We start from the raw sequence: 25,055 nt of genomic DNA, 5'->3' as shown, positions 1-25,055 counted from the left end.
ATAGAGCCTCTTGGTGGCTCTGGAATTTCATGAAACTTAAGGTGCGTCCACAATAGTCCCTCGATCAGGCAGCAGAGCCCCTGAGCAGGTGGTGAGTTTACTGTCTGGGTCAGGCTTTTGAGATACTTTGAGCATCTGTTCCCATCTCGTGCCCTGCTGTGGCCACTCCCTGTCCATTCTGGGGCCGGTGGAGGTCTGGGGGTGGGTGGAAAAGCTGCCATTACCACCCGACCAGCATTAGCAGGCATTCACTGCAATGGGGACTTGGGCACTGGGGACAACTGTGGGTGCTCCTGGTGCCCACCCAGATCCCCACCAGCTCTGTGGTGTAATTCACGCGCCAAAGCTCCCCTGGGGCCGAGCTGAAGCTGGACTCCCCGCTGAGACCTCCTCCTCGCTCTACACCGTCCTCTGTCCTCTTACCTCCCTCACTCCCTTTTTCCTCCACAAATCCTGTGCACCCAAATCCCTGTCTCAGGCTCTGCCCCTAGGAGCCTGGCTAGGAACCTCTTCTCCACGTCTCCCATTTCCTCCCGTCTGGTATCCCAGGCCAGTGGGTGTTGGGGGAACCTTGGTTTGACAATCCCAGTATGGGTCTGGCATTGTCCAAGAGCGTCGGGCTGCTTGACAAAGCGAGGTGACCTTGAATCCAGGAAGAGTCCCTCGGTTCTTAAGCTTTCCCCGAGAGGCTGGGGGCTTGGTCCACCCATAAATTCCCCCTTTATTCAGAGAAGGAGAGACACTCCCTCGGCCCGGTCCTGCAGGGACGGTGGCTCCGTGGCTTGAGGACCAGCTCTGCAAGGGGGAGCGGGCACAGAGGGGGTCCACGTACCTGCCGGGCTGCGGGCCTGGGGTTTGTTCACAAGGATTCAGTGATGTAACAGGCAGCCCCCAGGGCTCCCAGAGCCACAGCGGCAGGCCCGAGAGCTTGGAGCACGTGAATTACGATGAGTGGAGTGTTTTCTTGCAGGTTCTCTGTAGAGCGAAACAGAAAGCCCACAGGTTGGGGGAAGCTGGGACTCTAGTGCCCGTCTACAGGCAGGGAAAGCAGAAATCGTAGGGTGGCCTCGGGATTTCAGGAACGCCTTCTCCCCGTGACCGAGCCTCCTTTCAGGGGGACACAATTCCGCCCACCCCTTCCAATAAATCCCTGTCGCGAGAGTCCCTGCGTCTGAGGATGGGCTAGCCTGGGGTGCCAGCTCCCGGGGACACCCAGGGAGCAGGGTACGAAGGCGGCGAAGGCCGCAGTGTGCCAGGCCCCGTGCCAAGCATCTCACACCCAGCGTCTTCCTCAAGCCTGACAACCACCATGTGAAGCGGATTGTGTCACGTGACTCCATTTTGGGGGTGAGGAATCCGAGGAAACAACATATGACGCCCACCACACGGGGGAGGAAAACAGATGATCACGCTCCCGAGGACGGCTTTGACAAAATGCAGTATCCGTGTTGACATCAATCCTACTGAAGTAGAGAACCTTATTCAACGTGACTGTGTGTTTCAGGCCAAGGTCTCACATTCCACTGCACCGAGAGGTGTCAAGATGATGGACCCTGGTGCTAAAATTTGAGCGGAATCAAGACTGACACGTCTTACCCCGGCCAGACTGGATCTCTGCCCCTTCCCCTCACTTGCCTAATTCTGAGCCTTTTACCTTTCCCTCTGCCACCTAGGATGCTCTGTCTTTTCATCTTAAGCCACAGAGGATCCCAAGACCCTTTTTGACTCAGCTCAGATACCAATGACACTGCAAAGTCTCCCTGGACCCTGATTTAGGAGCGAGCGCTCTTTTCCTGAAGCTCTTAGAACATCTCTAGGACAGACGTCACTTCCCGGCTTGCATCTGAGATCCTAAGGCCCATGTCTCAGCTTACCACGTAGACGGTACGGTTTTTAAGGGTAAAGTTCCCTGTTCTGGTTTTCCTCACAGGGCTTAGTATTCTATCCAGAACAGGTTTTCCCGCTTGTTGGTTTTAAAGTGATACGAATCCGTGGCTCGGCTTAGCACCAAATGGATAGGAATACTAAGTGTGTGGGAGGAAAGTCAGTAAAGGCGAGTGGTGGGCAGATCATTCCTCGACGGGGACTTACCAGGTTGTATTTTTGGCTTTACACATGTTCTCCCAACACACCTGGGTATCCGTTTGCTTCTCGTATGTCTGAGAGATGGTGCGTTTCAAGGATGGACAGGACAGGGGATTTGGTGGTGGAGACACCAGCCAAGAGGAGGAGCAGGATGAGGGTGAGGGGGTGGGTGGGCTCTGCTTCTGGGTTAGGGGTGTGAGATCCCCAAGTGGGAAGCCGCTTCGTGGACATCGGGTGAGACCCCGCATACAGGTGCAACTACTCTGGGGCCCAGCACTGGGGGCAGATGATGAGGGCTCCCCTCCAACCAGCCCTTGCACAGAGCCCTGCACCACTGGGCAGGGGGACTGACACGTTCAGTCCAGTTTTCTGCACAGGGGTCTTCCCATGAGGGGTGGCTTTCTCCTGATGGCTCCGTGGAAGAGGAAAGGAAGGCCAGATACTGTGGAAGACTCTACGGGAGGCTGCCCAGCCTGGGGGCATGTCTCCTGCGGAGCTGCCGGAAGTAGCCAGAAACTGCTGAAGGAGTGGGGATCTTGCTATTACCAAGGGCACGTGTGAGTTGCAATCAGCATCTGTCACTAAAGTCTGGGGGGTAGTGCAGATGCGGGTCAAGAACCAGAAGCTCTCAGCTGTGGTATGGGCCAGAGGAGGCGGCCAATCGCCAAACACAGCATTTAATCACAAAGCTCTGGGTGACAGGGGATTTACTAAGGGCTGTGAGGGCATAGACTCTGAGGAAGCAGTGGGCCTACGGAGAAAAGAAAAACGTGCCTCCCAAAGAAGCCATTTTCAGTGAGGAAGAAAATTGGCACCCCTCCGTGCAGGTGGGGTACCCTGGGGATGTGGGTCTGGTCAGAAAGGGCAGGGTGCCAAACCCCAGGAACTGGCCACCCCGGGAGAGGTTTCCTTTCTGCCTGGGCTTCCCAAGAAGAAGTTACCCATGGCTGCTACTATGGTCCGGGGCAGAGCCTGACCCCAGGAATTGTGCCCTGAGGGTCCAGCCCCCCACGCGCTCCAGAACCTGTAGAAAGTGAGGAGGCTTGGAAATCCTCTTCCTGGCATGGTCGGCCAGGGTAGAGGAAGGAGGACATCAAAGATGCGGCTGTGACACAGGCCCAGACGACGCCAGCAAGCAGAGCTTCCGGGGCAAGCGGAACAGGAACAGAAGGCCCGCGGCCCCGCACGAGTCAGAGACCCTGGATGGACAGAGAAGGAGACAGATGAGGGACCCCCTGCCTCCAGGAGGCCGGCAGGAGCCAGGGAGACACAGGAGAGAGAGCAGGGGAAGCTGGTTGTTTTAGGGACCGGAGCTCCCTGGGGATTGCAAAATCATGCCGTTAACAGCTCACACCCGAGCAATGCTTCCTCCCTCCCCTCGTCATTATCCTCTCATCATATCGCCATTCTCAGTTTGCAAATAGGGAAACAGAGGCTCAGAGAATATATGGGCTGTGCCCTTATAACAAGTAGATTCAAGAAGTGGGCTTCGGCTCAGGGGTGCTAACTCATTCGGCGCTCCTTCGACAGACTTCACGGGAACGGACGGCAGCAGGGGACCGTCCGCTTGGCGAGAGGGGGCATCTGACATTGGTCCAAGGTCCATTTGCCCGGGGTTCACTGACTTATCCAGAAGCCAGCTGCTGCTCTGATTTACAGTCCTTGAGACGCCTCCCCAAACTTGTCTCCCATGTGTCCCCTGCCAAGGATCCCAGCGGAACTCGGAGATGTTGTGCTGTTACCCAAGGGGACTTCCGGGCGGATAACTCCCTCCTCGTGCAGTGACTTCAGTCCTGGCTTCTTGACTGAGCTACAGGTTCTTCCGACCAAAGCTCGGCCAGCGGTCCACCGGGCAGACTCAGCACCCTTCCTGCTTAGACCCGCCCACGACAGATACTTTTTCTGGAATGGGGAAGGAAGGGACTCTAAAGGCAACACTGGTCTTTTTTCTCTGTTAAAACAATTATTTAATAGGCTTTTAATTCCTGTACACGACATTTACCCCTTAAAGTTTTCAGTGGTTTCGGTCAATCAACAGAGGTGTACAACCATCATTACTAATTCCAGAACATTTTCATCTGTCCCCCAAGGAAGCCCCATAACCATTGAGCGGGCACTGCCTTTCCCCACTTCCCCTGGTTCCGGGCAAGAAATTTGCCTATTCTGTACCTTTCATAAATGGAATCACACATGTGGGCTTTTGGGGGAGTAGCTTCTCTCACTTAGCCTAATGTCTTTGAGGTTTACCCGTGTGGGAGCACGTGTCAATATGTCAGATAGTATTTCATTGTATGGATACCCCTCACGTTGTTTATCCATTCATCAGGTGGTTGATATTGAGTTTCTTCCCCCCACTTCTCGACTATTATTATTGAAGCTGCTGTGAACATTCACGTACAAGTTTTTGTACGGATGTTGTGTTTTTAATTCTCCTGGGTATGTACCTGGGAGTGGAATTGCTGGGTCACATGGTAACTTCACTTTTTTTTTTTTTTTTAAAGTTTACTGATTTATTTTGAGAGACAGAGAGCATGAGCTGGGGAGACAGGCAGAGAGGGAGAGGGAGAGAAAGAGAGAATCCCAAGCAGGTTCCATGCTGTCAGTGCAGAGCCCAACGCAGGGCTCGATCTCATGACCATGAGATCGTGACCTGACCTGAAATCAAGGGTCGGTTGCTCAACTGACTGAGCCCCCCGGGTGCCCCTGTCCATCTTTTGATTACAGCCATTTTAGTGGAAGACTTGTACTTTCCTGAACTACAATGTTTTCTGCATACAAAGAGATTTGGATTTTAGAAAATGGCACCCTTTATTTAAATAAAGGCCTTTGCCCCTTATCGCCAACATTGTTTCCCACTCCGGTTCAAAGGGAGAAAATTCCTCTGGCGGAAGAAGTGTAGGGGGTCCACTGTAACCGCTGACAGGTCATCACTGTTTCCTGCTCGGCCATCTCAAGAAGCAGAATCCTTTCCCCAGGGGTGAGCCACATGCATTCATCAAAAGATTTGAGGATGGAAAATTTTGCTTTCTACAGACACCCGTTCTGAAGGCCGTAATCCAGAAATGTTTATGTCCGTGGTTGATGATCACAATACACATGATATATCACACTTATAACGATTTCTACATGTTAAAAATGAATTGATTCTCAGCCATGGAAATAGGATTGTTGTCACAGTGGTATGTTGGATCCGGCTCTCTCACTAAACCCCATTTTTTTTTTTTTTTTTTTTTTTGTATCCACACCGTCGCAGAGGAATAAGCTGCAGCCCAGGGAGCATGGCCTGCTCACGACCATAGAGCCACCGGCACTGGCTCACTGTGAATTCAACAGAATCCCAGAGAAGGGTGTTCTTCCTCCCGGGGAAACCACCGGACTCTTGGGACCAGAAGGTCACTCAATGTCACAGTGAAGAGCAAGGGTAGTGGAATCAGAGTAGATGGAGGCTGCCCTCTCCCCGCTACTACTGCTTGCTTGAGAGTGTGTGGTTTGATTTCTTTGAGCCTCAGTTTCCCCATCTATAAAAGGGAGACGATGATAACAGTAGCTCCTTTATAGGACCGTCAAACGGGAAGGTTAACATAGGCAGTTGAGCCGAATGCTGGGTACATCGTTGATACCCAGTGGCGAGAGTTAGTTAGTTATTACCACTATTAGCAAAAGTATGAACCAGCCCGTCTCCTGAACGCCACTCGAGTTCCCTCTACACAATCCAAGGTTCATTCGGACCCCGGCTACCCAGGAAGACGGGGGACCACTTTTCCTAGACAGCCATTCCATTTTCAGACAGAACTAATCGTCGGAAATGTCTTCTTCGTGTTGAGCAGAAATCTGCCTGTCTTCCACGGTGTCTTCCACAGGGAAGGCGGCCAGATTTAGCAAATAAAACTGCAGAATGCCCATGCCATGTTAGGACACACACTAAAAAATCATTTGTCTGTCCGAAATTCAAATTTTACTGGGTGTCCTGTATTGTATTCAGCAACCCTACTCCTGGGCGCTTAGTCAGACGTCGGAGGGCAACACGGAGCAAGTGTGCTCCCGACATTCACTTGACAGATTTCCTCCGATGCCTTCAACCAAACCTCATACGTCAAATGGTTCTTGCTTCCCTGCCCTCTCATCCCCCATTAACCTGCACTATCTCTTTTGGACTGGATTGTGAAAAAGCATCTTTTACAGCACACAAGGATAGTCCGACGAGGGCGGAGTATGACCACCTCCCTCGTCCTAAATCGTATATTTCTGTTAACACATCCGTGGTTTTTATTTTTGAGCAGCCGCACGGCACTCCTGACTCCTGTTGAGCTAGTATGGTCGCAGAGCCAAGGCAAATGTCGACATGTACGCGTGGCTGCCTTCTTCATTGAGACTCAGCATGGTGGGGAATGGCGAGATCCAGGAATCCCAGTCTCTTGGGTAAACGCGAAACCCCCAAACCCGCACACCCCACAAGCACAGGTCCAGGATACGTGTCAACCAACGCCACGACCCGAAACGAGCCAGCCTCTGGGGGACCCTGCGCCCACCTGATTTCCTGGATCGAGAGGGTGCTTTTGTGGTAGGGTCCGGAGGCAACCGGCCCAGGGCCGGTGCAGGGGCCCGGGCCGAGGGTCTGCTTTCTGGAGCTGGGAGAGCCTGGGGTGCAGGCTGCTGGGGGACGGATCCAGGGCTGGGCCGAGGGGTGGACTCCGAGCTGGCGTGCTGGGGTGTGGACTCCGAGCTGGCGTGCTGGGGTGTGGACTCCGAGCTGGCGTGCTGGGGTGTGGACTCCGAGCTGGCGTGCTGGGGTGTGGACTCCGAGCTGGCGTGCTGGGGTGTGGAGCCGCGGCGTCTGGACTCCGGCTTCTTCTTTTTGCCCTTCCTCATGGTGGGTTCTGTTCACCTACACGTGGACCTACATGGAGCTGCCTAATCTTCCGGCTCCCTCCCGGAAGGGGGCCGTTTGCCCCTGCCCTGGGGGAAGGCTCTGCGGACCTCAGCCCCGCAGAGAACAGTCACCTACAGCCCTCCTGTGAGGTCACAGAAGCCAGGGGGGCTCCTGTGGCAGGGCTCTGCGGACGGCGTCCTCTGCCCACACTAGCCTGCTGCCCTCCCTCCTCCCCAGTTACTGGGATGGGCAGAAGGCACCTGCTGGGCCCTCCAGCACCTAGTTCCGCCTGGCCACAGGGCCTGTGACAACCTGGGCCCCCACGGTTCTGCTACCTGAGCGCCTCCTTCAGGCACCTCCCCGCTGGTGTGTTCCTGGGTCCCTGTGCGCTTCCTGTGTCGCTCGGAGGCACCCTGGCTGTAGCTCATGTGACGCTCAGCTCTGTCACCGGTTTCCACATACCAAAACCAAACGATTTCACCACGTGCTCTGGGAGTTTTAGGTAACTTTACCGAAGACTGGGGAGTGTGTGGATCAGCTATCCCCCCTTCCCCCTGCCCACTCAGGTTCTCTTAAAGTAGCTTCTCCTTTCTTCCCAAACCTGCCCTCCCTCCTGTGGGAAGGGGCAGGGGATCCCCAGGTGTAATAAGAACCCTTAGTTATGGTGAAAGAAGTTTCCCTGAAAACATACCAGCTTTGTTCGAACTCATTACGCTGGCAACAACTGACTACCTCTTAAACCCCAAAGTCGTCGGGTCAATCAGGGGACCCTGAATCTTTCCTGAAGGTGAAAATATGATTTTCCTTTTAGGATGGACGCGGATAAAGCATTTTTGAAAGACAACCTGAAACGTCACACTGACTGCAGCACAGGATGTGTTCAGATTAGAAGACCCTATCTCCACTACTGATGCATCACCAGGTGGGTGAATATTCAGCTGTTAACTGCATGTTCCTAGGGGGTGATGCCCTTGCTCCAGGACAAGGTTGAGGGCAGACGTAGCCAGAAGTCACCTCCACGCAAGGCCAGAGCCAATACGAAATATGAAATGACAGAAAGTAGTTTAGGGATCCTAGAACCTGAAAAGAACTTAAAGAAGAGAAACTGAGGTTTAGGGAAGTTAAATCACCTTCCAAGGTGACACAGCTGGTTGGAAGCATCGACAAGGCCAAATTCCCATTCAGAGCTCTTTCATGATTTCAGAAGGCAATAGGGAATCGGATCATTATATAGGCCTTAAAGTTAATGAACTAAAAAAGGTCTTGAGAAGATTGAAGAAGAAGAAAAAAAAAAAAAAGGCACCAGGGATTAGAAGGGGAAGATGGCTCAGATTGATAAAGTTGCATCGAACTTGGTTGACCCTTAGCATGAGGAGGTTCAGGGAGCAGGTGAGTAACTCCCTGAAGTCAAGAGCGATGGATCCGTCTGGGGGATTCAACTTAGAATCAGAGACTGGAAACCCGGGTCAGGGACCCCGTCCAGATAAAGCAGACAGGTCAAGAACTCCTAAGGCATTCATCTCTGCAGTATTCAATTTTCAGACACCAGTGGGCTTTTGCCTGGGGTTTCCACCTGGCTTAACCCGGGGTTTCTCAACCTCAGCTCTACTGATATTTTGGCTCAGATAATTCTCCTGTGTGTTGGAGAAGTTTAGCAGCATCCTTGGCCTCTGCCAAGAGATGCCAGTAGCATGTCCCCCTGCCCTCCCCGCCCCAAGTTGTGGCCACCAAAAATGTCTACAGACAATGCTAAATGTCTCCGGTGTGTGCGTGTGTGTGTGAAAATTGCCCCTGGTTGAGAACCACTGGTTTAAATGAATTAGATAAGGCAAACTCCTGTGGGCAGTATTTCCTGGCAGATGAAAGAAACGTGCCACGTCATACCGAGGGGCCAAGTGGCACAGAAAAGAAGTCCCTGTTCCCGGGGAGAGTGATGGAGGAAACACAGAGGAGTGAGAGGTTTACGGCGCGAGAAAATACGGGTGCGTTCTTTAAGCAAGATGCAGGGAGACAGTGCCTGGTGAGTGAGGCTGGCCCAGAGGGGCGAGGAAGAAGGGCATTGCAGGACTTTGCTAGCAGGTCTTCCGTGGGCCCCCTCTGCCTTCTGGCTGGAGCACAAGGTCCTGGCAGGAGTCTGACTCCTCTAGAACACAGTCACAGACCAGTGTCCCAGGCTCATTGACCTTGTCCAGCCCTTGGCAGCCGCGAGCGCGGAGGCCTGCTTCCCTGCATGTATGAAAGCCCTTCCCCTCCATCAGACCCCTCTCCCTTTCTGTCCCATCTTCCAGATCCATCCCAAGTGGACTCCTCTCCTCCTACAGCCTTTCTCGAGATCCCTGCCTGGAAGTGACCCCTCCCTTTCCAAGCCCCAGATCATTCATATACTGCGTGGAGTTAGGATGATGTTTCTCCTGTCTTTTCACGTGGTCCCTGCTCACAGGCAGTGCATGCCCTGGAGGGCCAAAGACCAGAGAAGAAACTCAACACAAGCTGCTTGAAGGCGACGGTAGGAGGAAGAAGAAAGCAGGAAATCATTGCAAGCAGGGTGGGCATGGACGACGGGGGACAAGGCACTCACAGACTGCATCACCATGGGGTTCTTTTCAAGGACGGACTGGGGCTTTCTGGCCTTGGCTGAGGACCAGCCAACAGTCTGAGCTCTCCTCCCGGACATGGCAGCCATGGGGCAACCTCATGGACTATTCAGGAAAGTGAGAAAGATGGAGTCTATGGGGGATGCGAGGTCAGGCAGTCAGGATACAGTTCCGAGGGTGTTAAAATCCACACCCAGTGATCCTGGCCCTCTGGCTGTGTCCAGGGCACGAGAGCAAGCGTGTCAATATTTGTCCTGAAGCTAGTGTCGTGGAGTTGGATGAGACCTCAGACACCAACTGACCCTTGGCCCCCACACGTCGGGAGGGCAACTCGTCCTCAGAGGAGACAGCTTGCTCTGGTCACCAAGTGGGAGGGTGGCAGAGCCTTGAACAACTGGACATTGGACCACCCTGGCCAGAGCACTTCTTTCTTCCCTGCTGCTGCCTCTGGAGGGGACTTCAGAGACAGAAGGCACTTGGTGCTCGTTTCTGAGCCCCCTGTCCAGGGCCCGAGACCCACAGATTGACCCTCTGGGCCCACAGGCTGGATTCCTTGATAGGAAAGCTCTCAAGGGCTGAATAAGAATCGCGCAGGCGGCCAGCTACTCTGACATAGCACCTCTTCCGGAACACAACTGCGAGGCTAAGACCCAAAAAGCCCTCAGTACAGTGCCTGGTTCACAGTAGGCAGTTTTTACTGTAAATTGTGATTTCTTTGGAGGAGAAGCCCACAGAACCAAGCAAAAAATAAGTGGATGTGAGGAGGGAGGTGTGGGCCCAGGTCCTACAAACTCCCAAACCTGTACCTTGCAAAAAAGTGTGATTTGGAGTACGGGGCAAGGGGGCAAGGGGTCGGGTGGGTGGGTGCAAGTGTAACTCTACAAATTAAATAAATTCGAACATTTTTGACCGGAGATCGCCCGGTGAGCACACCTGGGGTGAGAAATCTAATTAATCTGCACCCAGAGTGGTGCAGGTAGGGCCACGAGGAGAGGGACGGTGACATCGGGGGTTTGTCCACCACACTGGACCAGCACAGCACTCCCTCCGTCCTTGCAGTTTCCCACACCCCCGCTTTCGGGCCCCTCACCATCCGTCTGGGCCTCCGGACGCGCTAGGGGGACGCAGCCCCGCGCTCGGCTGCCGACGCGCGGGACGTCCAGGCTGCCCTCGGGGCGGCTCGGGCTGAACACCGCCGTGTGCACCTCCACGGTGGGGCGCGAAGGCGCTGCAAAGCAGGGTCTCCGCGGGGCGGCGCGCCTCTTCCTCCTCTTCGGGCCGCGGCGGCACGACGATTCCGACGAGCGCGGCGAGCGGCTGGCGATCCCGCGCGTGCACCTGCTGCAGGAGCAGCGGCAGCCGCCGCAGGTTGGAGCGCAGCGGCCGACGCGCAGCACAGCGCCAGGAGCGGCGGCGCGCCCGGCTCCCGCGCCTCCGGCGGCTGGCAAGGCTCCCGGCGTCCCGGCGCCGGCTCCTCCACCGCCTCGGAACCACGGGTCCCGGCCAGAGCCCGAGCCGTCACGCGCTCGCACGGGTCCGCAGTCTTGCACCTGTGGCGTGGCCGTTCCTGGGTGGGGCGCTTGCACTTGGCGGCGGGGCAGTCGGCGGGCGTCCACAAGCTGTCGCCCGAGCGCTTGGGCCGCCGCGCGGCGCAGTTGCTGGAGCTGCTGTGCCCGCTCGTGGCTCGGGTGGACGAGGGCCGGGAGGACCGATGGGCAGGGGCCTGCTCCGGAATGTCCTGCAGGGTCAGGCAGCACTGGTCGCTCTTCCAAAGCTCGCCCAGCAGCAGTATCAGGCGGTGGCCCTCGACGCACTGGGCCGCAGCCCGCTGCGGTGACTCATCCGTCCCGTCGTGCGGGGCCCTGGAGGGCCCGTCCCCGGGCTCCGTGTCCAGTCCGGCTCTCTTGCCCCTCCGGGCCCGGGCCCCTGTTGGTCACGGGCCAAGCTGCCCTTCCCCGGAGCAGGCCACAATACCCCGGGGTCCTGCCTCTCCCTGTCCTGACCAAGGGCCTGCGCTCTCTACTTTTTGGAAATCTTTCAACACAGGGAAATTGCTGTTGCTGGCTGCTCTAACGCCAGCTGTGTTTAGTTTCTCTGTCACTTCCTATGACTTCGGTGTCAAAAGGGCAAAAGCCTTTACCTCGCGGATGCACCATTAGGCCCCAGCCTCCAAGTAAAACAGCTTTTTGTGCACCTGGTGGACGTTTAAAAAGCAGTGGACCCGGGTGCTCACTGCATCTGCGATATTTGAAAAACAGTGAGGAACAAAGAGGCTGGTTCTAGACGGCTGAGCCTGGGAGGCGCGCCCTACGGCGGCTGGGCCCAGCTGCTCTCTGGATGAACTGGGAGCCAGGGTCCCGGTCCAAGCCTGAACTACTGGGGCTGCAGGAGATGGTTTGGGGTCCGCTCCCATCCAGTCTTCAATGTGTATGTATTAGAAAAATCTAGCCTTTCCCCACTGTATTTCTCCTTTGCTACTCACACCAAACCGCGTTCTGACACTTCTGGTCACCAAAACATGTTTTTGTTTTTGTTTTTTTTGTTTTCCCTACACTGAGCAATTCTGTGACACCAGCTGGGAGTCCTACAATTTAACTCAGTTCTTTTTTTTATTTTTTCAATGTTTACTTCTTTTGAAAGAGAGAGAGGGAGCGTGAGCGCATGAGTTGGGGAGGGGCAGAGAGAGAGGGAGACAGAAGATCCAAAGCAGACTTTATGCTGACAGCAGTGAACCCCATGTGGGGCTGGAACTTAGCAACCGTGACATCGTGACCTGAGCTGCGCCACCCAGGCGCCCCAATTTAAGTAAATTCTGACGCTATCTTCCTGGAGATGCTATCAGATCCCATAGATTAATTCCACGAGACTGCCCCCACCTCCAGCTGCCAGTCGTTACCTGTGCTTCTGACCAGTTGGCTGTAAATCTGAGTTTCCCACTGTCCCCTCCTCTGGTGTGACTGATTTGTTAGAATGGCTCAGAGAACTCGGGAAAACAGTTTACTCAATGTTGACCAGTTTATTATAAAAGGATTTGATATAAGACACAGATGGGTATCCAGAGGGAAGGGATGTGAAGGGCAAGGGGCGTGGGAAGGGGCACGGAGCCTCCCTGCCACTTCGGGGCACACCGCTCTCCCTGAACTCCCACGTGTTTCTCAACCTGAAAGTTCTCTAAACCCCAACCCTATTGGGATTTCACGTAGGCGCGATCAATGATGAACTCTATCCCTAGCCCTTTTCCCTCTCTGGAGGTGAAAAATCTGGAAATCCCAAGCTTTTAATCATGACTTGGTCTTTCTGGTGGCCTGCCTCCTTCCAAGAGCCTACCCAGAGTCACTCCATTAGAACAAAAGCCACTCCTATTACCTAGGAAATTCCAAGGGATTTAGGAGCTCAGTGTCAGGGACAGGGTCAATGACCAAATGTTAGAACAAAAAAATGCTCTTAGTGCCCTTATGACTTAAGACATCGCAAGGGTTTCAGGAACTGGAGGCAGAGACCAATATGGCATCAGAGGCTTGTCAAAGTGCCAGAAAAATCTTTAGCAAAACCAAAACAAAAAGCATGAAACCTCCTTCCCTGCCCTGGGGAGGTGGGACAAAGGCAGTCAAGATGGCCACAGTGACTAGAGTTCAATGGTGGGGAAGATTTTTCCCTTTGCTGATTTTTTTTTTTTTAAATAAATGAGCTTTGGGTGGCTTAGTCAGTGAGCGTCCGACTCTTTAAAAAAATTTTTTTTAAAGTGTTTTATTTATTTTTGAGAGAGAGAGAGAGAGAGAGAGAGGGAATGATTGGGGGAAGGGCAGAGAGAGAGAGGGAGACACAGAATCTGAAACAGGTTCCAGGCTCCAAGCTGTCAGCACAGAGCCCGACATGGGGCTCGAACCCATAGACCACGAAGATCATGACCTGAGCTGAAGGCGCCCCTGAGTGTCCAACTCTTGATTTCGGCTCAGGTCACAATCCCAGGGTCGTGGGATCAAGCTCCACTTCAGGCTCTGTGCTGAGCGTGGAGCCTACTTGAGATTCTCTCTTTCTCTCTCTCTGCCCCTCTCCCCTGCTGGCGTGCACGATCTCTCTCTCTCTAAAATGAATTAGACGAGGGGCACCTGGGTGGCTCAGTCGCTTGAGCGTCCGACTTCGGCTCAGGTCATGATCTCGCAGCTTGTGAGTTCGAGCCCCGCGTCGGGCTCTGTGCTGACGGCTGGGAGCCTGGAGCCTACTTCGGATCCTGTGTCCCTCTCTCGCTCTGCTCCTCTCCTGCTCATGCTCTGTTTGTCTCTCTCTCAAGAATGAATAAAACATTAAAAACAATTAAATGAAAAAAATGTTTAAATGAGCTTTTTTAGGTTGTTTAGAATTATTTTTAAAAATATGTAAGTTGAAGACTCTGAAAAGCAACCTGTCAACCAGAAAACCCCAGCTGGAATCCTGCCGAAAGCTGCAGGACCCCTCAGGCCTGGGAACTGGGGAAGACCAGGTAATGGCAGAAGACCCCCACAGCTTTGCGGAAGCAGGATGGACATTGTTGGGGTCCTGGTTTTTCAGCCTTGGACCAGACACTCAGCTCACCTTCCATCTGGACAGTGTTGGTAAGAACATCTCCAGCCCCTTCCCTTCCCCTCAGCAAATGGAAAAGGTCAGAATTAGGGACTCAAGGGTGACCCTTCCCTAGGGTGCTGGGCCGCTGTATTATAAATCGATGCGAGTTTCTTCCAGGATGCGTCATACCTGTCGCCGTGCCACCCGGGTGTCTGCTTTGCACAGGTTAACCTGAGTGCGTGAATCTTAAAAAAAAATTTTTTTTAATGTTTATTTTTGAGATTGAGAAGACAGTGAGAGCGGGTGACGGTCAGAGAGAGAGAGAGAGAGAGAGAGACAGACAGACAGACAGAATCTGAAGCAGGATCCCAGCTCTGGGCTGAGCACGGGAGTCTTAGGATTTGGATCACGCTGCGAGGGAGGAGGCCCTTACCTGGGCCAGGACTTGACTCGCCCTGCTTTTATCAAGTCCCGAACTGGGGAGTACCAGTTAGGAAGGGCTAGAGTTGAACTGAACTGTCAGGAGGGTAGGGTGCTTCGCTCTCCTGCTCTGTCCCCCACGCCTGGGGGCAAAGGCAGCCCCAGGCTGCAGGGGTGGGGCCCAATGTTTTGTTTCCCCGACATCAGTTCAAAGAGTCAGACAGAGGTATCAGAGGACCATTGCATTCACCTGTCTGACACGGAGTACTGCCCTTCAGCGCAAGGTTAAGACTCAAGGGCCACTGCCAAAGGGTCCCACCTAGGCCACATCCCTGGGCAGAGTGAAGACACAGCATGGAGAGAGGAGCAGGGAGGTGGCAGGACTCTGTGTGACCTTAGAGAGTAGGAGGATGAGGCCGGAGCCCAGCCATCCCTAACAGCCCTTCTTGGGGCCTTTTTTCTTCCCCCCGGGAGGGAGAGATCTGGCAGGAAGTGGCACTAAAAGCAGGTGCTGTATGTGCTAGTGTTAAAAAGTGGATTCTAAGACTCCTGAGCAGACGCTCTGAAGGGAGGCAGAATATATGACCCCAAATGCATTACTTGGGCATGTGGATTATTTTGAGCTGAAGGCAGTCAAGACTCAAAGACTCAGGAAAAGCTTTTTACCTCTCTTAACTGCCTAAAAGAATTTACATGGGGGTCCGGCGCAGAAAGGGAGATATTACCAGAGATAATTTATCTGATAGACTTACCCGCATGGTGAGCTCAACATCTGATTACTAAACGTCTGCTCTTCTCATCGTCCTGTGAAGTGTCTTCCTCCCCTTTGGAGACCCAGGGCCCCTGTCCCTTTTCTTAGCTCACGATGGCACATAAGCCTCAATTGCCCGACTGCCTTTGAGTCTCATGTATTTATGGGGCTCCCGTGTGTACAGAATTAAATGTTTTTCTCCTGTTAATCTGTTGCACGTCAGTTTAATTCCTAGACCACCTAAAGAACCCAGAAGGGAAGGAGGGAAAAAGTTTCCTCCTCAACAACTTTGAACTCCTTCATGACTCATCTAGAAGTTGATGTAACAAATAGATCCAAGGACATATTGGCTTAGAAATGACATTTATTTCTACGGAGCTCAGTGATCTAGAGGTGGTGGAGAGGCTCTCTGTCCCTTCAAGAGGCGGCTTCCTTTCCTGCCTCTAGGACAGCTGGCCCGGGACCCTTCATCTCCCGGACAGTGAGACATACAAAGACAGGAGGGAGAGGAAGGAAGCATCCTTTCTAGGGCATGATTAGAAAGTTGGGTGAATCATTTCTACTCCTATGCCATTGGCCAGAATTAGCTGTGTGACCATGTTGGTGGCAGGAAAGGCTGGGAGATGTGGCCTCTGCTTGAGTGGCCAGGCACCCAGTTAACCCTTCTATTACAAAAAGGAAGAAAGGGTGAGAAGATATTGAGGGACATTTAACAGACTCTCCTTTGCGTCTGGTAATAATTGCCCCCATTGACCGAGGTCCTTCCATGTGCTGGGTATAAACATATGTCATCTTTACTGCGAATCGGCAATGGATAGGGCACTGTCTCCAAGTTATAGATGCAGAAACCAAGGTTCAGAGGGATTAAGTAACTTGGAGAAATTCAACTAGCTAGTGAGTTAGGTCTGGAATCTAAACCCAGACTGGACGGGCTGCAAATTGTAGGTACCTTCCAGGACCTAGTGAGTCCCATGGCATCCTGAGGCTGAGGTGGGGCTAACCGTCTGTCCTACTGGCTTCTGGAGGCTAATCTTGACTGATATAGGGTGGGGAGATAGGGAGGGAAGGGGAAGGCTGGTTGAGGAAGGGGGAGAGGAGATTACCCGGAAAAAACCCCTTCCTCTACTTATTTTAGGCTCTTAGGTTATAAAGCCTTCTGGGTACACAGTTTTAAGGGCACAGTGAGAAAAGGTTGGAAATTTCTGTTCTAACCAAATGATTAACCCTTTCTTCCTTCCTTTGAAGGTGGCAGTTTTCTTTCCTTTTTTTTTTTTTCTTTAAGACGTTTTCCTTTTTAAAGAATTTTTATTTGAGAGAGAGAGGGAGATAGAGCATGTGAGCAGGGGAGGGGCAAAGAGAGAGGGAGAGAGAGAGAATCTCAAGCAGGCTCCTCACGGCCAGCGCAGAGCACAATGTGGGGCTTGAACCCACAAACAGTGAGATCGTAACCTGAGCCGAAGTCAAGGGGTGGATGCTTAACCGACTGAGCCACTCAGGCTCCCCTAAGGTGGGGGGTTTTCTGACTAAAATATTTATAAAATACAATACTTTCATAATAAGATATTGAGAAGAAAGGATCGACTATTTCAAATCTCATAAAAGCTCTCATTTCTAACTTTGAAAAGTCAGGAAGTTCCCGCTCAGATAAAAGGTTGAATCCAGAGGTTTGTAAACTGAAGTGTGAGAGGTGTGTAGACGGTCCCACGCCTTGCACTCATTGGGGTCCCTTGCCTTTATGGCCGGTTGCCAAATTGAGATGCCCTGTGACATTTCATTTGAGGAAGGATTCCGCTGATAATGCTTAGAAACCCCTGAAATAGATCAAATAGAGTGATGTGGGTGATTCTTACTTATTTTGAAAAATCATTTAATTATTTTAAATAGGTAAAAAGACATTGTGGCTTCTGTTTGGCTCTCCCGGATTGCTTTTTCTAGGGGAGCCAGCTGCCACCTTGTGAGGACACTCAAACAGCCTGTGGAGGGGTCCACGGGTGAGGCACTGAGGCGTCCTGCTAACAGCCACACGGGGAGCCGTCTTGGAAGCTTTCGGCCCTAGGCAACCTTTCAGATGAGTGGACCCTTGGCGGATACCTTGACTGCAGCCTTGTGAAAGACCCACACTAGACTACCCAGCTAACCTCCTCACTGATAGCTGACCCTCAGAAGGGGGTGAGATAATATTGTTTTATGCCGCTAAGTTTTGTGGTAGCTTGTTACACAGCGATAAATGACTCATGTGATCACCACCCTTAATCCCTGCTCCAGCCACCTTTACGAACTTTAGGAACTTTATGACGAAGTGAACGCTCGGAGGTTATGTAATTACTCTAGGTCTGTGGTAGGCAGCATAATGGTCCCCCAAAGTTGCCCGTGTCCTCATCCCTACAACCGGTGACTTTGTTAGGTTACCTGGTAAAAGGTGAATTAAAGTTGCAGATGGAATTGTGATTGCTAGTCCCTCACTTTAAAATAGGGAGGTTATTTTGGATTACCCAGGTAGGCCTGATATAATTAAAAGGTCCTAAAAGGGAAGGAGAAGGGATGAGTCAGAGGAAGATGCGACTGTAGAAGAATGCCAGAGCGTTGGCTTTAAGGGTGGAGGGGAGGGGCCACGTGCCAAGGAATGTGGGCAGCATGCGGAAGCTGGAAAAGGCCAGAGAACAGTCTTAGTCATCTTCGGCTGCTATAACAAAAATATCATAGTCCAGGGGTGCTTATAAACAACAGAAATGTATTTCTCCTCCTTTTGGAGGCTGGAAAGTCCAAGATCGAGCCGCCAGCGCATTCCGTGTCTGGTGAGAACCCATTTCCTGGTTCATAGACAGTCGTCATCTTGCTGTGTGGAAGGGGTGGGCCAGACGGCTCCACCCTCAAGACCTAATCAAGTCACCTCCAAAGACCCCCCCCCCACCCCCAATGCCATCACATCAGTGGTTGGGATTTCAACATGTGAATTTGGGGGGAACACAAGCGTTCGGTGTATGGCAGAAATGGATTTTCCTTTGAGCTTCCAGGAAGGAACACAGCACTGCCAACTTCTGCATTTTAGTCCAGTGAGACCCGTGTTGGGACTTCCAAACCACAGAACTGTAAGACAGCAAATGTGTGTTGGTCTAAGCTGCTAAGGTGTGGTCATTTGCAGCCGTAAGAAACTACTACAAAATCACATAGCCAGGGGGCACCTGGGTGGCTCAGTCAGTTAAGCACCTGACTTGGGCTCAGGTCATGATCTCACAGTTTGTGGGTTCAAGCCCCTCGTCGGGCTCTGTGCTGACAGCTCAGAGCCTGGAGCTTGCTTCCGATTCCGTGTCTCCGGCTCTCTCTGCCCCTCCCCTGCTCATGCGCTCACTCTGCCTCTCTCAAAAATAAATAAACATTAAAAAAACAAAGCCACATAGCCAGAAAGTGGCAGAGCCAGGATTCAAGTCCGGTCTGTCTAACCTGAAGCCCACCCACATACTAGACAGACTTACCTTTTCTGCCGCAGAAGGAGCTCACAAACCTGATGACTGAATTACTTGAGCCGGAAGTGTGGCAGCTGTCTTATTGTGGGAAGAGGCCACGCAGGCTAATCTGGCTGTTCAGGAACCTGTAGCTACAACACAGGTCAGATCTGTTAAATTAATTCAACAAGGAAGCCATTAGACTCATGTGTCTCTAATGCTGTGGCGGCCTGTGGAGGCAAACCAAAATCTAAGCCTGTAAATGCCTCGGGATTAAGAAATCAAAATGCTAAGAAAAACCAATCACAGACAGCCAACGAGGCTTTAAGCTACACTCAAAGAATTTCCTTTCTTTGCTTCTACACTTTCTCTATTTGTCTTTCCCATGGCTCTGACCAGCGAAGTGCTCCCAACCAGTTCCAGTTTGGTGCTTCCCAATCTGAGTTGAGTTTTGCTCAAATAAACTCAAAAATCTTAAAAGGCCTCAGTTCATCTTATAACAGATCCTAATAGCATTGTACTATCTCCCTCAAAGTGGACGGTCACACTCTTTCCTCCTGTGGAAAAGCATCTGAAATTTGCTCATTTGGTATATACATATATATACGTGTGTGTGTGTGTGTGTGTGTGTGTGTGTGTGTGTGTGAGCACGTGTATTTTAAGTAGGCCTCACGCCCATTGTGGAGCCCAGTGCAGGGCTTGAACTCATGACCCTGAGATCATGATCTGAGCTGAGGTCAAGAGTTGGATATTCAACTGACTGAGCCATGCAGGTACCCCGGTCAGCATACATTTCCTGAATGCCTGCGATGTGCAAGCATTAAGTATATTCTATGAGAATATAATGGTGGCCATGATGGACAAGAAAGTTTCTTGCCCACGTGGAGGTTGCCATCTGGTGAGGAAGTGGAAAGCTAATCTTCCCAGTAACCCTACCATGATCACCAGCCCCACTTTGCAATCAAGGAGGCTGTTGCCAAGAGGTTACGGGCCATGTCCAAGGCCTTGGTGCTGTTGAGTGAGGAGTGGCAGGGAGGGTTTTGACCCCACAGTCTAATTCCTGAGCCCGGGCCTCAGTGGTTCTCTGAGGAAAGGCCCACTTGTTGCTTTCTTGGGTTGCAGAATTCCGGCTGGTACCTGCAGCAAGGGCGGAGGAAAGCGAGCCTGGTAGTGGAGTACCGGAAACCAGAGAAGGCCCAGGGCAGTCGGGCCCTTGAAAACAAGAAGAAGGTCAGGAAAGCATAATTACGTCCAGATGTCAGAGTCTTATATTATGCCAGCACGGAAAACTAGGCTATAAGAGAAACTTTGATGCTATTAAAAAAACGTTCACGGGATATTGTTAAGTGGAAAAATGAGGTTGCAAAACAGTCTACCTTATGAGCCTCTTTCTGCTTTTTTGGGTAAAAAAATGTACATATACGGATTTTAAAAAGCTGTATAAATATACTTCAATGTGTTGACTAGAGTGTAACTAGGTTATGAATATAGAGGTGCCAGGTTTAGCAAATAAAAAAAAGGACATCCAGCTAAATTTGCATTTCAGATAAATAGAAAATTTTTAGAACAAGCAAGGCCCACGCAATTATTCATTGTTTATCCGAAATCCAAATTTAACGGGATGTCCTTTTTTTTTCTTTTCTTTTTTTTTTTTTTAATCTTGCAACCCTATGGGTGGGATTTTGTTTGTTTACTAGTGTGTTTCATATTAAATATACATTACTTTTGAAATAAAAAGGGGAATCAATCGGAGTCCTGCCTTGGTAAGGATTAGTTAGAGGCGCGCGGGGATTCCTGCATTCCCAAGGGCCAAGTCACCTGCGGTAGAAACTGCCCTCCCACACCGGGTCGCCGGCTTGACCGGCGACTCCCAGCGCGGGCGGAGCGACTCCGCCCACCAGGTGGCGCTGCCGGGCCGCGGTCCCGGCGGCCTGGGCTCGCAGAGTCCCGGGAGGGGGAAAGCTCAATGTGCTTCCTCTGATCCAGGTGCGTTTCGGATCCAGGTGGCCCTGAGGCGTCCCCAGGGGCAGGGCCAGGCGGGGTTTCAGGAAGAGCTGGGTGCAAAGTCGGAGCTCTGCCGCCGAAGCACACCCCTCGCCTCTTTCGCCCCGGAACTGACTGTGTGGACGGATCCGCGGGCCGAACAGAGCTAGCCGCCACCTGCCTCGTCCTGTGTGCTCTGCTCCCTTTCCTCCAACTTGACCCCACGCATCTCTCACTGACTCAGCTCCTATGCCTCTGGGGACGCAGTCCTTGCCCTGGGACTCTCAACTGGGGGCGGACTCCAGGAGAGAGGCGGGGAGGCGAATCCACGGCTCAGAGAAGGCAGGGTCTAGTTCCCAGGCAGAGAGAAAGGAAGGCTATTTGGCACGTGTGTGGAGATGCTCAGAGATCGTAAGTTGCTGACTAGCGGAGCTTAAGTCCACACTTAAGCATAGCATATGTTGAACAAAAAAGTTTAGTAAATGTTTTTCATTCAATCAACAAATACTCTGAGACGCTCTTTGTGCCCGTTGCTGGGCTGGGCTCTGGGGATGAGATCTCCGCCCGCCCGGAGCTTATATTTTCGTAGGAGAGAGACAAACAACAAACGGGTAGAACAATACTATTGTTTCACATGGTGTTAAACTCTAGAAGAAAAGTAAGCAAGGTAATTGATCCCAATTAATCCTAATCCTGTTTCCTGCTGGTCCCGGCTGGCAGTGATGCAGTGGGGAGGGAGGAGCAGGAAGAGGGGGCGGGGAGAGCCACCTGCACAGCCAACAACCCTTGATTCCATCTAGAGGTCTCGAGGAGAATAGAATTCTGGGAGCTGCCAAAGTATTGGGAACTGCCTGGCTGGAAAAAGAAAGGTCCAGGAAAGAGGAGTTTAAGTGCCTGGACCTCTTTGGGTAGAACAGGGCAAGGGAGAGCTTCAGGGTCAGCCCAGCCTGAAAGGGAGAGGCAGAGAGAATGAGAGGGAGAACCAGAATCCTCAGCGATCCCCAGAAGGCCTTGGTGGGACAGGTGTTGGGGAGTGTGATGGTTAATTAATTTTATGTGTCAACTTGGCTGGGCCATAGCACCCGTATGTTTGGTCAAATCTTCTAGATGTTTCTGTGAATGTATTTTATTTTTTTTAACATTTATTCATTTTTGAGAGACAGAGACAGAGCACGAGTAGGGAAGGGGCAGAGAGAGGGAGACACAGAATCCGAAGCAGGCTCCAGGCTCTGAGCTGTCAGCACAGAGCCTGACGCGGGGCTCGAACTCACGAACTGTGAGATCATGACCTGAGCCGAAGCCGGACGCTCAATCAACTGAGCCACCCAGGTGCCCCTCTGTGAATGTATTTTAAAGATTGGCTTAACATTTAAATCAGTGGACTCGAGTAAAGCAGACTGTTCTCCATAATGTGGGTGGGCCTCATCCAATCAGTTGAAGACCTTACGACTGACCTCCCTCAAGAGAGGGGGAATTCGCCAGCAGAATGCCTTCGGACTCCAACTGCAGCATCAGGTCTTCCCTGGGTCTCCAGCCCACCCAGCAGATTTTGGATTTGCCAGCCTCCAGAATCATGTGAGCTAATCCCTTAAAACAAATCTCTCTCTTTCTATGCGTCCTGTTGGTTCTGTTTCTCTGGAGAACGCTGACTGATACAGGGAGCCCCAGGGCCCTGGCTGAGATTGGCAGACCGAGAATCTCTGAGACAGTCAACATTCGTTAGGCCTCCACTATGTGCTGAGCTCTGTCTCAGGCACCGGGCACAGTGGCTCTCTTTCATGGCTGCCGCCTATAACTCCAGAGCTGGCTGGGTGGGCCTTTGTCTGTCCTTGTCGTGGCTTTGGATGGGTATTTGGCCCCGAGGAAAGGCACTGAACCTGGGGATTGAGGTGAGAAAGCCATCTATTAACAGCTCACCCCAGAATTCCTCTTGATGGGAACAATCTCCGTTTGGGAAAATATCCGAGAGCCACTTGGGTTAGTGAGACCCAAAGGATGCTCACATCCTCCTCCTTCCTCCCTACGTCGCCTCAGTGACCTTATCCGGCTCCTGCTCTGTCCAGCCTTGTACGGGCTGCTCTTTGGCCCGATCCAGGGGGAGATGAAGTGGTTTCCTTCTGCTCTCAGGGAGCTTGGGTCAGCGTGGCTCATCCATGAGAAGAATAACACACAGTGAATTGCCACCAACATGCCCATAATTTAGGAAAGCCAACTGTGAAATCTGGAAATGAAAAAATAAAAGAGAAAAATCCCTCTACCCTCTTCCCACCTCCGTTTTCAAACTAGATCTGCCCCAGGGTAAGGAATAGCTTACCAACCGAGCAAGGGAACAGATTTTTGCTTTAGAACTTCAGGGTCTGGTTCTTGGTGGTTTAAAGGTGGTCTCCGAGAGTGATTTTGGCTAAAGGAATTTTAGCGTCTTGTACTGACCTTTGAACCTCTTGCTAACCCTCCCCTCCCCCTCGAGGAAATCTGGGACTTCACGGTACGGGTCCAAGGCTAGCACGCCACAGCCATTAGCAGGGTTAATTGCCAAATGGGTTTTCTCAGAAGCCTGGGTCCGGCATAAAGTGGGCAGCTGGCAAATGCTTGTCCAGGGGTTCAACAAGATCGAAGCCCAGAGTCATAGAGTCCACTGGAAGATGAGATAGCAAGGTCCTGGGGTGGCCAGCAAAGGGGGGGGGGGCTTGGAAATAGGCCCAGAAGAGGAGGTATCATTTGCATAGCTGGGAAGGGCTTTGGGGCCTATCAGCATTTCCCAGAATGCCTTCTGTTTTCTTCTTGAGAAGTGGTGAGAGCCCAAGGGAGTGATGGGTTTCTCAGTGCAGTTCTAGTATGAGTGGCCCTGCCCACAAGCTGCTAGTACCACGCTAGAAAGAGAGAGATCTTAACCGCTGCCTCCTAACCCCCATGTTCTGTGAGAGCCTCATCCTGTAGTGGGTTGAATGGTGGCCCCCAAAATATACGTCCACGTAGTAATTCATGGGACCTGTGAATGCGACCTTATTTGGAAAAAGGGTCTTTGTAGACATAGTTGAGGATCTTGAAATGAAGAGATCTATGGGATCATTATCTGGATGGGCCCCGTATCCCATGACAAGTGTCCAAGTGTCCTTACAAGAGACGCACAGGGAAGAGACACGCAGACAAGAGAACGCCACGTGAGCACGGAAACAGAGATTGGAGTGATGTGGTCACAAGCCAGGAAACGCCCAGAGCCACCAGAAACTGGGAGACGCAGGAACAGAATCTTCCCTAGAGCCTCCGGAGGGAGTGTGGCCCCGCTGACACCTTGATTTTGGACTTGCAGCCATCGGAGAGGCAAGACAATAAGTTTCTGTTGTTTCCAGCCAACGAGTTTATGCTAATTTGTTGCAGGAGCCCCAGGAAATGAATGCACATCCCAACCCACATTTTCTACTCATCCCTGGGGGTTTGCACCCCTATGACTCTTCCTTCTTCCACATGTGCCCTATTTTGCCCCATTTTGCTCTAGGTCCACCCAGAAGTGAGACAGTCCCCTGGGCTTGTTGCGTGTGAGACGTGCTCGCCCCGAGTTTCTTGTTCTGGGGAAACCATGGGGCAGGAGTGTGGCAGAGAGGGGCTCCATTCTCCAGTGCTGACACTGAGTTTTCCCTCAACGGAATTTGGGCAAATAAAATGATGCCCAACTTTTGCATAGTTAATCAGACACGTGCGGGATAGCAAATCCTGAGAAACAGAAGTGTGCGTGTGTGTGTGTGTGTGTGTGTGTGTGTGTGTGTGTGACAGAGAGGGTGTTTGTGCGTATGTCCCCAAGCGGTTCCCCTCTTCCACATCCCCGCCACCCTTGCTGTCAGGGGCGGAAGGGAAGGCATCCTTCCAGCCAGCCAGCCAGAGCCGCCTTGCCCTGCTCCGGCCACACATAGCCCCTGTAGTGACTCACAGGTCCCCAGCGCAGCCCATGCTTCTCCTCTGTGTGCCTTTCTGCCGTGCGGTGGCCTGCGTGGATGTCTGTCACTCCCCTTCACTGCAGGCCTTTTCCAGGATGTCCTTTTGAGGCCACCATCATCATCTAGGCAGTTATACAGGTCAGAACCCTGGGAGTGTCCCTCCACACCCTCCTCCTTATCGTCACCCAAATCCATCCCAGCCCCAGAGCCCCAGATTGTATTTCCTGCTTGTCACTGAAATGTCACCTCAGCAGTTTTTCCCCTTACCAGCTCTGTTGGCACCTCGTTCCTCCCCTTCGTGGCTCTTTTCACGGTTGCGATTTGCTTTGAGAACAGAAACCATGGCTACCTGTTCTTCAGGGCATCCCTCCTGCCCCAAACAGTGCCTGATGCTCAAGAAATACTTGTCAAATGGTTGAATAAATGAGCGAGTGA

The 25,055-nt window shown here is 52.2% G+C and overlaps 1 protein-coding gene across 1 annotated transcript; it reads right to left on the bottom strand.

The window, feature by feature from the left end:
• Positions 1–869: 869 nt before the first annotated feature.
• Positions 870–6,954, bottom strand: SPATA3 (spermatogenesis associated 3). The gene is made up of 3 exons (XM_030324564.1): positions 6,615–6,954; positions 3,110–3,284; positions 870–975 (listed from the first exon to the last, which is right to left on the bottom strand). Exons 1-3 carry the CDS (start codon positions 6,952–6,954, stop codon positions 870–872), a joined length of 621 nt encoding a protein of 206 aa, XP_030180424.1.
• Between the last annotated feature and the right edge of the window lie 18,101 nt (positions 6,955–25,055).

The sequence above is a fragment of the Lynx canadensis genome, chromosome C1 (genome assembly GCF_007474595.2).
Source record: "Lynx canadensis isolate LIC74 chromosome C1, mLynCan4.pri.v2, whole genome shotgun sequence".
Taxonomy (NCBI): domain Eukaryota; kingdom Metazoa; phylum Chordata; class Mammalia; order Carnivora; family Felidae; genus Lynx; species Lynx canadensis.
Note: the sequence above shows the minus strand (reverse complement) of the source record. Positions and strands in the feature narration are given on the sequence as shown.

What these genes read in the sequence shown, in the direction of transcription:
- SPATA3 (XM_030324564.1), bottom strand. Translation starts at nt 6,954, where the DNA reads ATGAGGAAGGGCAAAAAGAAGAAGCCGGAGTCCAGACGCCGCGGCTCC. An exon ending in CTCTCGATCCAGGAAATCAG is followed by an intron (nt 3,285 to 6,614) that starts GTGGGCGCAGGG and finishes CTGTCCATCCAG; the next exon opens with GGTCTCTGACTCGTGCGGGG. An exon ending in AGCCTCCTCACTTTCTACAG is followed by an intron (nt 976 to 3,109) that starts GTTCTGGAGCGC and finishes TTCGCTCTACAG; the next exon opens with AGAACCTGCAAGAAAACACT.